Source organism: Penaeus monodon, chromosome 8 (genome assembly GCF_015228065.2).
Source record: "Penaeus monodon isolate SGIC_2016 chromosome 8, NSTDA_Pmon_1, whole genome shotgun sequence".
NCBI classification, from domain to species: domain Eukaryota; kingdom Metazoa; phylum Arthropoda; class Malacostraca; order Decapoda; family Penaeidae; genus Penaeus; species Penaeus monodon.
The window spans coordinates 44,268,601-44,281,100 of NC_051393.1; the positions used below are offsets into that span (position 1 = coordinate 44,268,601).

At 37.1% G+C, this 12,500-nt stretch overlaps 1 protein-coding gene across 2 annotated transcripts in view; it reads right to left on the reverse strand.

Moving 5' to 3' along the window:
* Nucleotides 1–7,955: 7,955 nt before the first annotated feature.
* The window catches only part of LOC119576359, a 19,908-nt gene continuing 15,363 nt past the window's right edge, over nucleotides 7,956–12,500 (reverse strand). For both annotated transcript variants that reach the window (XM_037924009.1, XM_037924010.1), the window contains exon 9: nucleotides 7,956–12,317. In XM_037924009.1, coding sequence (XP_037779937.1) covers nucleotides 10,155–12,317 — 2,163 coding nt within the window. In that variant the 3' untranslated portion in view covers nucleotides 7,956–10,154. The remainder of the gene's footprint in view (nucleotides 12,318–12,500) is intronic.

Below are 12,500 nucleotides of genomic sequence, written 5' to 3' on the forward strand. Positions count from 1 at the left end.
TTCCCTTCCAAACATCATCTGAGCAGGAGTGTATCCAGTGGCTTCATGCTCTGCTGATCTGTATGCTATCATGGGGAGAGATTTGCCCTACTCATCCTGCCTATCGGTGAACTTAGCCAGCTCATCAAGGAAGCTCTGTTTAAACCTCTTAACCAGGCCATCTGACTGGGGTCTCAGTGTAGTGGTCCTGGTGTTCTGCAGTCCCATCAGCTGGCAGCACTCCTGGAACACTTCAACCTCGAACTCCTTGCCCTGTCAGAGTGCAGCTCACCTGGAACACCATTTTGGGAAACAGTCCACTGTCACACAAATAAACTGGTTACGATGTCCGCTGATACTCGTACTATGAAAGCTCCAACCTGGTACCTCTATAGAGGCAACTTCCCCCATTTGGCTGGACCTCTTCTGATATTACAAACATCACATTCACAGCACCATTTTTCTACGTCATGCCACACGTTGACCACAGCCTGCTCATTGTCTTCTTTCTTCTTAAGTGTCCACCAGTGCTGTAAGATGCCATCCTCTAGCCTCAACATATTTCAGTAGACCACAGCAGTCTGGCGGTTCCTGGTTCTCCTCCAGCCACCTCACCGAAGGGCCAATGTCTGGATCCTGCTGAGCCTCTTGCGGGTGCAAAACATCCAGGTCCTCCTCACTCACCTGTATTCATTTGAACTTGATGGTTTCCTTGTTCTTTCAGTGCTTGCAGTTTCCATGAACCCTTCCTGGACGATGCTCCACTTGGTAGTAGTATTCTTCCAACGTTACAAGCCATCATGTCACCTGCCCCTCTGAGTCCTCAGCCACTTTAGGGATGAAAGTGCGAGAAACACTGTACAATGGCCAGTAATTCCTTCCACATGACACAGTAGTTCCACTCGTTTGGCATGCACCAAAGGTCACACAACATCATGACAAAGTATTGTAGCGAAAAGGGTAAAAAAGAGTTAACAATGGATGAATAAGAGGAGATAAAGTAACGGAGAAGAAAAGACCATGCGAAATTAGTTGAGGTAAGGGCTGAGGTCCAAGGTAAGGATTATCCCCTCTTTGGGCATCAGTCTCTGCCTCCTAACCATCCCCCCCCCTACGGCAACAATAAGCAAGGGATTGGGGGGGGGGGCGTCATCCACTACAATTCTGTCTGACTACTTCGTCACTTTCTCAATTTGGTGTTATTTTCTCTCACTTCTGGAAGGTTATTTAACTATTGAAAATGTTCTTCAGCATCGACATCTAAGGTCATTAGCAGCTTATTCAAAATATAGCGCATGGGTCAATGGGTAAGGAAGTTTTTTTCGTTCATAAGGTGATGTTAGTTAAGATTTAATATATATATATATATATATATATATATATATATATATATATATATATATGTATGTATGTATGTATGTATGTATGTGTATGTCTGTATGTATATGTGTGTATATATATATATATATATATATATATATATATATATATATATATATGTATATTATATATATATATATTGTATATATATATATATATATATATATATATATATATATATATATAATATATATATGTATTATATATATATATATATATATATATATATATATATATGTATATATACATATATATATATATAAGGACAATAATAATAATTGTTATGATAATGACAATAATAATAACGATAATAATATTAATAATGATAATAATAATAATAATAATAATAATAATAATTATAACAATGATAACATTTATATATATATATATATATATATATATATATATATATATATTATATATATATCTACACATACACCCCACCCCACACACACACACACACACACACACACACACACACACACACACACACACACACACACACACATATATATATATATATATAATATATATATATATATATATATATATATTTATATATATACACATATATATAAAAGTATATATATATATATATATATATATATATATATATATATATATATATATATGTATGTACATTACATATATATATATATATATATATATATATATATATATATTTTATATATATATATAATATATATATTTTATGATAATAATTTTAATAATAATAATAATAATATATAATAATAATAATAATAATAATCTTTAATGATAATAAATAATAATAATTATATATATATAATTTATAATATCATATATAATATATATATATATATATATATATATATATAATTTAAATCGCAGGATTCCTCATCAGACGAAGAATCATAGTCGCTTCCTCTGTCAGCCATGACCGTGACCGCTTTCTCTGTGATCAGCTGTGTATTGTAAAAAAATCAGCTGGAGCTGTATACATGGTGTGACGTCATCGGCGTGTGGTGGCGCTGTAGGTCGTTTTTTTTGCAGCAGACGATATTATGCCTGCTATTGAGATAAAAAAAAGGCCTATAGTAATAAGGTAAGCCACCGTATTGGCACCAATTGACTATTAATTGGTTTTTATGATATCAGGGCCTAGATTTATGCAAAGTAGTGCACCAGAACCGGTCTTTTCCTTTAAATCAAACTTCAATATATAACATAAAGTTCGACACATCACAACAATCGTAAATATATCGATGCTTGTGTCATAGACGCAAGTTTAAATTAACAAAACGAAATTTCGAGTAACTGGACGTGCTTACCTTCATAAATGTAGGCCTATGTATATAAACATATATATATATATATATATATATATATATATATATATATACATATATATATATATATATATATACATATATATATATATATATATATATATATATATATATATATATATTTTTTTTTTTTTTTTTTTCACAATACATACATAAGTACACATTTATATATGTATGTGTTTCGGGGAGATTTTAGGTTTGTTATCTTCCAGCGGCGGTGAAATTTCGAAATCTATCCAGCCTTTTAAGAAGAATAAAATCAGCATCATTCAGTTAGATTAAGGTTAGATAAATTAAAACAGACAGGAGAGTTTCACGAGTCTGAAAATAAGAAATATGCAATATTGGTTGATTTATTATTAATGAAATATAGTAAGTGATCGAACGAAGGTTTTGAGAGCGATTGTGAATATGACAGTTGTAAATGACAGTTGATATTCCAATAGCCGGCTTTGACACTATTTTTCCGAGAGAAGATTGCTATAAATTTGGCTGTAATTCGTAATTAAAGCCAGCAATAGAGCGTACCAACTGCGGCGCGCGGGATGCATCAGGCGTACCAACTGCGGTGCGCGGGATGCATCAGGCGTACCAACTTCGGCTCGCGGGATGCATTAGGCGTACCAACTGCGGCGCGCGGGATGCATCAGGCGTACCAACTTCGGCTCGCGGGATGCATCAGGCGTACCAACTGCGGCTCGCGGGATGCATGAGATGTACCAATTGCGGCGCGCGGGATGCATCAGGCGTACCAACTGCAGCGGCCGGGAAGCATCAGCCGTAATAACTGCAGCGCGCGGGAAGCATCAGCCGTAATAACTGCGGCGAGCGGGAAGCATGAGATGTACCAATTGCGGCGCGCGGGAAGCATCAGTCGTACCAACAGTCTCCGCAGAAGTCCCCAGGGAAAGGTCTTCCCGGGCAGTTTAATAATACGGATTACCAGAGCGGGGCTCCCATCACCCTGCCCTGGGAACTGAATTGCGGGGCCTGTACCAACGTTTTAATAATACGGCCGTCAGTCTTCGTCTCATACGCCCCATCACGAGCAAAATCATCTAGAAATAAATAATAATAAATAGTAAGAGAGTGAAGCCCAAGAATAATGGGTGAGTGAAGCCCAAGTTTGAAGTGTTTACTCCCCCCCCCCCTTTTGTTGTTGTTCGCATAGGAGACGTAAATTGTACATATCGGCTGATTGTGCCTCCGGGATAGTACAGTGGTAACGTGTCGGCCTCTCATCCGAGGGGTCGGCGGTTCGCGCCCCGCCCAGGCGCGAGAAGTTGCAACTGTCGCCCGGAGGTTACTGCTGTGGCTGGGCACCACGGCGGGTAAGGACTAGGTTCAGCCGAGTCAGCAACTGCTGACACACGTGAGCGAGTCGGCATTAGTCGACACAGCCCGGGCTCCCCTCATGGCACAGCCCGGGCGAGGCTAAGCTTCGCATATCGGACTTATCCTTATCGGCTGATCCCGTCCCTGCCTACCGTCTCACACCAAAGTCTATGAAGTCTGAAAGGGGTATACATCCCTTTAAGGTGGTTTTGCCATATATCGGTGGGCACACTAAATTTAGATGTAAACAACTATTTTGGTGTTACTCATCGTAATTTCGTAGGATTCTTATTATTCGTAATTATTTGGACTTTATAATTGCAACCATTTCCCATTATCCACGTTTGTTTTTTCTTTGTTATTAATTCTAACCAAGAAAACACAAATGCACAAAGTATGTGCTACTTTTTCTAATCAACGTTTCGAGTGGGTATATAGAAAAATTACGAAAGAATTTCATTTATTCACACCAACGAAACGTATACTGTATACACTCAAAATACCAAAGGAACAGAAGGAAAGAGTTGACGTAAACAGGCAGATGATGTCGAAAAGCCTCACTAGCGCCATCATCTATGAACTTGCTTTCTTGCTTTCCGATCTTCCTCGCGCATCGTCCCACATCGGGTTGTTTAAGTGCATAAGAAATCGTATGATTATTATGATAATTGAGTTTTGAATGGCTTGCACCCAATGCCACATCGCATGCTAGAAATTTGGGTTCTAACTTAATTGTCTTAAAAACAACTATTTTACTGCATTTATATAAGTTAGCTGATAGGGTTTCCACTTCTCTACCAAGTTTTATGATTGTTGTTATCACATAATGATGATGTTGACCGTTATAAATGGTAAATGATAATACAACAGTAATAGCAATGACAATGACAGTGATAATAATAATAATAGTAATAATAATAATAATAATAATAATAATAATAATAATAACAATAATAATAATAATAAAACATAGATATTGTGCTGATTCGTCAATTACGCCGACTATTCCTGTATATTTCGTTAGTATCGATAGGAATCTTTTGGATCCAATGGATTTGAAGATGCAAACTGTTTCTAGAAAATAAATATGGTCATATTTATACTAATGCTGTTTATTACTATAGTCATAATGATAACAACAATAGTAATGATAGTTATATTTGCAGGTACAAGTGGAAAGAAAAGCGCAAGATCGAGCTGAGTGGCGAAGGATGGTGGAGAGGTCCACGGCTGCTCAAACATGAGCATACCGTTATTGATGATGAATGATAGTTATAATGATCACAATAATAATTACTGTTATTGTTACTACTACTACTACTACTATTACTACGTTATAATCATTATCGTGTAGCAATATTAAAATCTATTTGAAAAACCAAAGAAATGACAATATTGTAGTATTTGTGGAGCTTTTTATTCGAAGGATCACTTGCTGCCTATCAAAATCGATCCAAAACCACTGTATTGCTCTGCTGTCATCGAGTCTGAACTTACGACAGTGTTTTTCATCTATTCGCATTTGGATAAATCTCAAAAACATATGTAGTATATTTATCATTCTCGGAAATTCTCGTTTCTTATTTTTAAAAAGTAATAATCATAAACAGTCTCTTATGAGTTTGATGATAAATAAGAGTAACGTAAAGAAATTCAAACGATTATTTATCACCCATTTCTCAGTGCTGCCTGTGATGTCAATTGTATTACGCATTGCTGACTCTTTTGAGCCTAAAAATAAACGTTATACTTTTTTTTATAATTTTACACCATTTTCACATGCGTTTTATTATAAAATGTTTTTTTTAAATACTCCTTAAATGGCAAAATGAAGAGTTACGAAATAAAAAATAAAATAACAGAAGTATTTGGCATTTTACCTATTCGGCGATAGGTCGCACGTGCATGTTGAGCTGAATGGATAAGTTGGCACGCCTGTGCCAACTGTCAAATAACGGAATGAAATTGAAGATAAAGAAGCTGCAAATAAAAACTTTGCTTGAAGTTTTGCATCTGATCATATCCACCGCGAATGAGTAATTTGATCGATCATAACAGGTTAGGCACATAGAGAGGCACTGGGCGGCATTGTTTGGTTGCACACACGTCAACAATTCCGACATTGATGGAGGGGAGATTGATGTGATAGGACAGGGAGGGAATTCCCCGATAATATACACATCATTAGGGGAGGGGGGTCACATCTACGGAAAGCAATCTTGGCATTGTTGGTGGAGGACTTACGGCGGCCCTTAGGTGATGTAACATTGTATTGATACTACATTATAGTCCACTAGGCGGGCGGTTAAGTCTTCACAATCTGACAGGGAACATTGCCGTGGAGATGGAGACATTTCCGATACAAGTACTGAGGGAGGGGTAAGGCTGCGCAGAAATAAGTTTGCCAGTAAAGTTTGGGTTGATAATGCTTTAGCTTGGGATTCAGATGTAACTTTGACGAGACGGGAACGACCGGGGCAGTTGTGGAAGTAAGCTTTGCCTTCTTATGTGTGGAGGCATTGTTGGAAGAGAACAGTGTTATCCGAGTAAGGGGCTGTAGAGGGAATCGCCAAAAAATGATTCCATTTTTGGCTGGACTAAACAAAGTACTCAAAAGAATTTGCAGAGGTGGGTGAACGTGGAAGAACGCGATCTTATGGAAATGGGAGTGGCGTTGAGTGAAGTAGTACTGCGAGATGATTAATAAGGCTGCAGATTAGTAATAAGCGAGGAGGGAGTAGTACATGATGAAGTAGAGCATGTTGGGAGAAGAGGAATGTTTCCTGAGTAATAAATTGGTGGACGATTTAGACTGGACTGAGGTGATAAAGGGCGTTGAAGAAGGGGTGGTAATAGTGCTCAATCGTGGTCAGAGAGCCTAGGGCCAAGGAACCAGGGAAATTAAGAACAGTGGGGCTAGTTGATAAAGGGGCAAGCCTCATTGCCCGTAATAAAGGTACGAAATCTTCATTACTGGCCATAGTAAGCCTGGATTATGTTAAGGAAATAGTTTATCCTTAAGGGCCCCCTCGAGGGATAAAGGTTAGACAACTAAACTAGGATACCATGCCTATGGCTCCCTAAAGGCCGTTCATGACTGGCACAGTCACACCTTATGAAGTCGATAGTAGAAGGTGAAGAGAAGGAAAAGGAGAGGGGAAGCAGGGAACACCGTGCAGAATTAGTCGAGTCGAGGGCTGAGGCCCAAAAAAACAAAAGTTTAGAAAGAAGAGTGGGAAGGAAGAATGGGGATAGGGGAAGGAGAAGGGGTGGAGGAAAATTAAATTTAGGAGCTAGGGTTTAACCCAGCATGCAGGGTAAAGCTTGGGATAATAGTTGTAGTGGGTTCTTTGAAAGGAGAAAATGGTGAGGGTGGCCCTGCGCCATCTTGAATTTTTTGTGTGTTCAGTACGGGTATCCTCGGGCACGCGGTGCTTACCCTCCACCACACGAGGCTGCGTGGGAGGGCAGCCGGCCAAGGCAGGCTGATGCACAAAGTGCGGGTGCAAGCACTGGGCCTCAATCTCTGTCTCAGAAGCTCCTCCATGGCAACAATGGGCAAGAGATTAGGGGGGGGGGGAGATTAAAAGGTGCGAGCTGCCTACATCCTCCTGCTGTGCTGAGGTCTTCGTTTGCTGTATTTTGTAGAATCCCTATGATTCTTCTATAACTATAAATTTCTTTACAATGATGTGCAGTCATTACTTTACATTTCGTAAAAGGTCACAAGTATATTAAGTTGTGCATATCCGATCAGTTATGCTTCTTGACATTGGGTAACAAAAATGTTCATATAAACTGTTCTCTGAAATATTCAGTGAGAATTTCATTCTTTGTGCCATTTTTCTTTAGCAATGTCTCCTATAAAGTCTTCAGCCACAAGTATATTTGACCAGATTCACGTAAATTGCCAAGGATACATAAACCATTAGCAGTGGAGTTTTCTTTTATTTGCAACAGTTAATTTTGTACTGAGCCATTCAGTCATCTTGCAATATAATACTGAAAAAAAATGATGCAGCTCAAATAAAAATGAAAGGATATGTTCCTTAGTAAACTGTGCAATTCTGAAAAAATATAGTTTAAAAACTTGTTTTGATATTTCAAATCCATTTCTTGTACAATGCCTTAACAGTGAAGATTGCTAGCATTTCCGTATACTTAATCTATCATAATCCTATTAGTATACGTAATTTAATGCCAATAACAACATTACTGCAGTCATTCATTACAGACAATTGTATTTATAATGCAATATATCTTTTAAATGAATATAAGTCTCTATATATACACACATGGCTATATACCAAGGCATAGTGTTTAACGAATGCAGTATTTTCCTCTTTCTCTTGATTTAGGGTTTGCTAAATGTCAAACGACATTACATTGTAATAAAAGACTGTCCTGTGTAATAACACTATTCTCACACCATCTGTGAGCTGCACTTTAAATTCTGTCACTGAAAAGTTTGGAATACAACTATAACAAGTATATGAATAGCTATTGGAGATGTACTCTACAAAAATATTTACTATCTGCATATGTGAACAGCAACACTGGATGAGGAATGAAGTTTTTCTTTTCAGTGCAGTGTCCAAGGGGAATCCCTTTGCTTAGTCACTTTTGAAATACCCTGTTTCTCCTCACTCTTTTAGTGAGTTGTCCACACAAAAATGATAGATTAACTCTAGAAGGCAAATATCAAAAACATGTTATCATGAATAAGCCTATAAAACACAAAAGCACCAAAATGTGTGTAAACTTAAGATCTTTGACTATGCAATGTAAAAATCAGCTTATAATATCGTACAGCCTATATATATAGAACTCATTCCTTTAAGGTTTCCCCATTTAAACTCAAATATTTCACTTTGAGGTGCCTTTACAGATTATACAATGCAGAAAAATATTTAGAATGAAATAATGCAATAAAAGTTTAACAGTCACTTTTTTCTCTCCTAATTCATTTGTCCTTCTTGCATTAACATTTTACTAAACAAAAACAAAAACGAAAAAATGCTGGAAGTTGTAAATCAAAAAAATATATATATTAAAGACTGTAACACTCGCCCAAAGCACATGCTTTTTCATTTCCAATACTCAGCCATTTTTGTTAAATATACTTGAGTATTTTACCCTCGTCAATAAACCTGAGATTATGACAAGGAATTTTTACTCACAACAAACGACTGACAAAAAGGTTTCCTTCCAAAGCATCATTTCATTCTGCTATCAGTTGCCAACCAGCAAGTTTAACAAGACTTAAAAGGTTTTAATCACAGGGAAAGCTTATGAATGACAAGTGCTATAGTTTTTAGTACTGCACACTGATGCTAAGGATATGCCTTCTTAAGATGCCTACAGAAATGGAGGCATCCATACTATTTCCTGCATAATGATAACCACTATGAGGTGTGAATATAAAACCCTGATTCTTGTAAGGCAATACTTTGAACACTTATTTCATCTCAAAATGCATGTCCAGTAAAAAAAAGGGGTAATGGTTAATAGTTTAAACAAACAAATGTGCTACAAAAAAGACTAATGATGATTATAACTACACCCAGTAAAAAAGACATTAGCATTTAGAGTATGATGTGTTTAATAAATCCAATAGCTATTCATATTATTACAAAAATTATAACTGTAACCTTTCATTTTTACTAAATAAAATAAGAAGATGCATATTAAACACTGCTAGTTTGCCTGCCATCTGTTTTGACTGAAATCTTGCTTATCAAATATTTCATGTACAAATATCAAATCTATAAATGTATATAAATCAACAAAATTCTCTTTCATTTCTCTACAAGAGTAGGATGAAACTACTGTTTTTCTAATAGAATATAAAAGAATATTATACAAGTTAAGATACAGGATACAAAAAAATAAATAAATGTATTAGCATACTTGAATAACCTTTCATTTTGTCTAAGAAATACCTTTCCTTTTCTCCTAACTTGCACACCTACCATGAAAAAGACCTGTGGGAAGATATGCAAGCTCCTGAAGTGTATATACACAATCATTCAAATTTGAGGGAAATAAAATATGCTTGGAATCTGATTCTAAAATAAATTTGTACATATCTGTATGGAGGAATTTGGTTTCTAAAGCAATACAATACTTCCCTCAGGTGTCATAGTTCATTAAATCCTCAAATGTTGGCTTTGTCTTCTTGCCCTTCTCTTTTGTATCTATCTCTTCCACTGACAAAGCTGGGGTCCCTGCCAATCTTCGTGAACGTTGCACTTTGGAGGAGGACAAAACTTTAGAACTACTGACTGTTGCCGATTTTGACAATTTGGATGGCTGATTTTGTCTCTTGGCTACATGTTTCTGTGTTTCTGGAACTTCAGTTGTTTTAAGTTTCTTGGAAATGCTTTCTTGTTCAATTTTTCTGTTTCTAATTTCCTGATTGAGTTCCCCACTTTTGTGTTTCATGTGCTCTTCACCTGAATTTCTTGAAGTTTTGTGATCCCCTGAAGTCTGTTTTTCCTGCTTTTCAACCTGCTTCTCATTTGCCTTTCCCCTGGTCTGTTGCAACTTTACTCTCTTACTGCCTTGCATAGGCTTGCCTGGGAGTCTAGGAACTTCTAAATTATGAGGTTTTGGTAAACATTTCCCTGTGCCTGGCACTGTGCCTGTTTCATGTTTTTCACTCTTGACTGCTTTCACTGCAACATCATCAGTATTGAGTTTCCTTTTCACTTTTGCTTTGTAAGGACTAGCTTTACTATTTTCCAAATGAACTGTATTTTTTTCATTGTCATTTTGAGTTTTTGTGTTACCTTTCACTTTGTCACCTCCTGTATTGTTTAACTGTGAACTTTTATCTTTTGCTTTAGCTATTTTGTTATCACTTTTACTATCAGATACTAAACATAACTGACTTCCATTTTTCCCAGCATCTTCACGAACTTCTTTCAACTTTGTACTGTTAACATGTGAAGAAGAGATTTTCATAGATACACTCTCTAAAGAACTACTAGAAATATGATTAAAGTCAACTGTACTAGTTATGCCAGACTTGACTAAGTTTCTTTTCTTTTCACTTCCTTCCTCTGCCACTTGATTTCCTTCTTTGGGTGATTCATTTGATTCTGGCAATGACTTTTCAGGACTGTTTAAGATAGAGTCACCCGCCGCTACTTTCAAATCTGAATTTCCCCGTGTTTTCTTTTTCACTCGGTTTCTTCTCACAGCACTAGGCAGTGAGAGACGATTAGCTCCTCTACAATCACTAATACTGCTGGTTTCTTCACAATATTGATCATGTAATATTGGCACTGATGGATTCCTACCTTTGGCTTTCCCATTACTTTTGGCATTAGGAATAGTTCGGCTACAATTTGTTGAAAGACTTCCTAAAATGTTAAATTCTAAAGTATCAGGATCATCAACTTCAGTCACTGGAGTAACTTCACTGACTTGTCCATCCACCCTAAGCTTCATGCCTGGTCTCAAAAAGGGTATTACTTGAATGCCCAGCTTACAAACATCTTCAGGCTGTTTCTCTAAGTGATCATGTAGTGATTTAACACCTGAGATGATCTTTTCAGTCTGTTCATGATCTAATAAAATAGGTGCAATTTGCATGAGCCAGCCTCTGAAAATTTCTGAGCCCCCTCCAATCATGAGGGATGTTCTCCACAAGGAATAAATGACACCGTTACTAAACTGAGCCAGGGACATGGGCTTCGCTGTGCCTTCCATGAGCTCGTCCAGTGAGGTCTGTCTTAAGAAATCTTCCCAGTGAATCTCTGCTTTTCCTGATCCATCGTGAGTTGTACTTGGCTGCTCCTGTTTACGAACAGAATCAATGAATTTTTCATTTTTGTTGCCCACTTCATTTACCTTGTCAAATTCATTATCCATTTTCTTTTTCATGTTACTTTTGCCACTGACACTTTGAACTGTGCTCATTTTCTCATGTGCTACAAGTCTGGGTGAATTTGTAACAATAAATATTTCTCCAGGGATTGTGTTACTCATTTCATCATTATCCATGTTACTTGAATATTTGGAAAGTGTAAGGAGGTAATGTGCCAATTTACTCTGACATGGTCTTAGACCTTTGTCATATAGTTCATTTGGCATTAACTGAATCAGCCACGTGGCCAAATCTCCTATGGCAGCTCCAATCTGCACTCGAAAGTCATTGAGAACCAGTAACATCCATATAGAGAATTCTTGCATTTCTAATGGCTGACGTTGAGGTTTGCTGACAAGGTCATCAATGCTGAAACTCTTCATTACTTGAAGGATCCTCTTCAGAAGCTTTGTCATTTCATCCTGCAAAAACACAGAGGTAATAAATGCACTTAAGCAGTGCTCTCTCTCTCTCTCTCTCTCTCTCTCTCTCTCTCTCTCTCTCTCTCTCTCTCTCTCTCTCTCTCTCTCTCTCTCTCTCTCTCTCTCTCTCTAAATGACAATGGAAAAAAAAAAAAAGCCACTCCTACACTGTTTAAAGGCTAA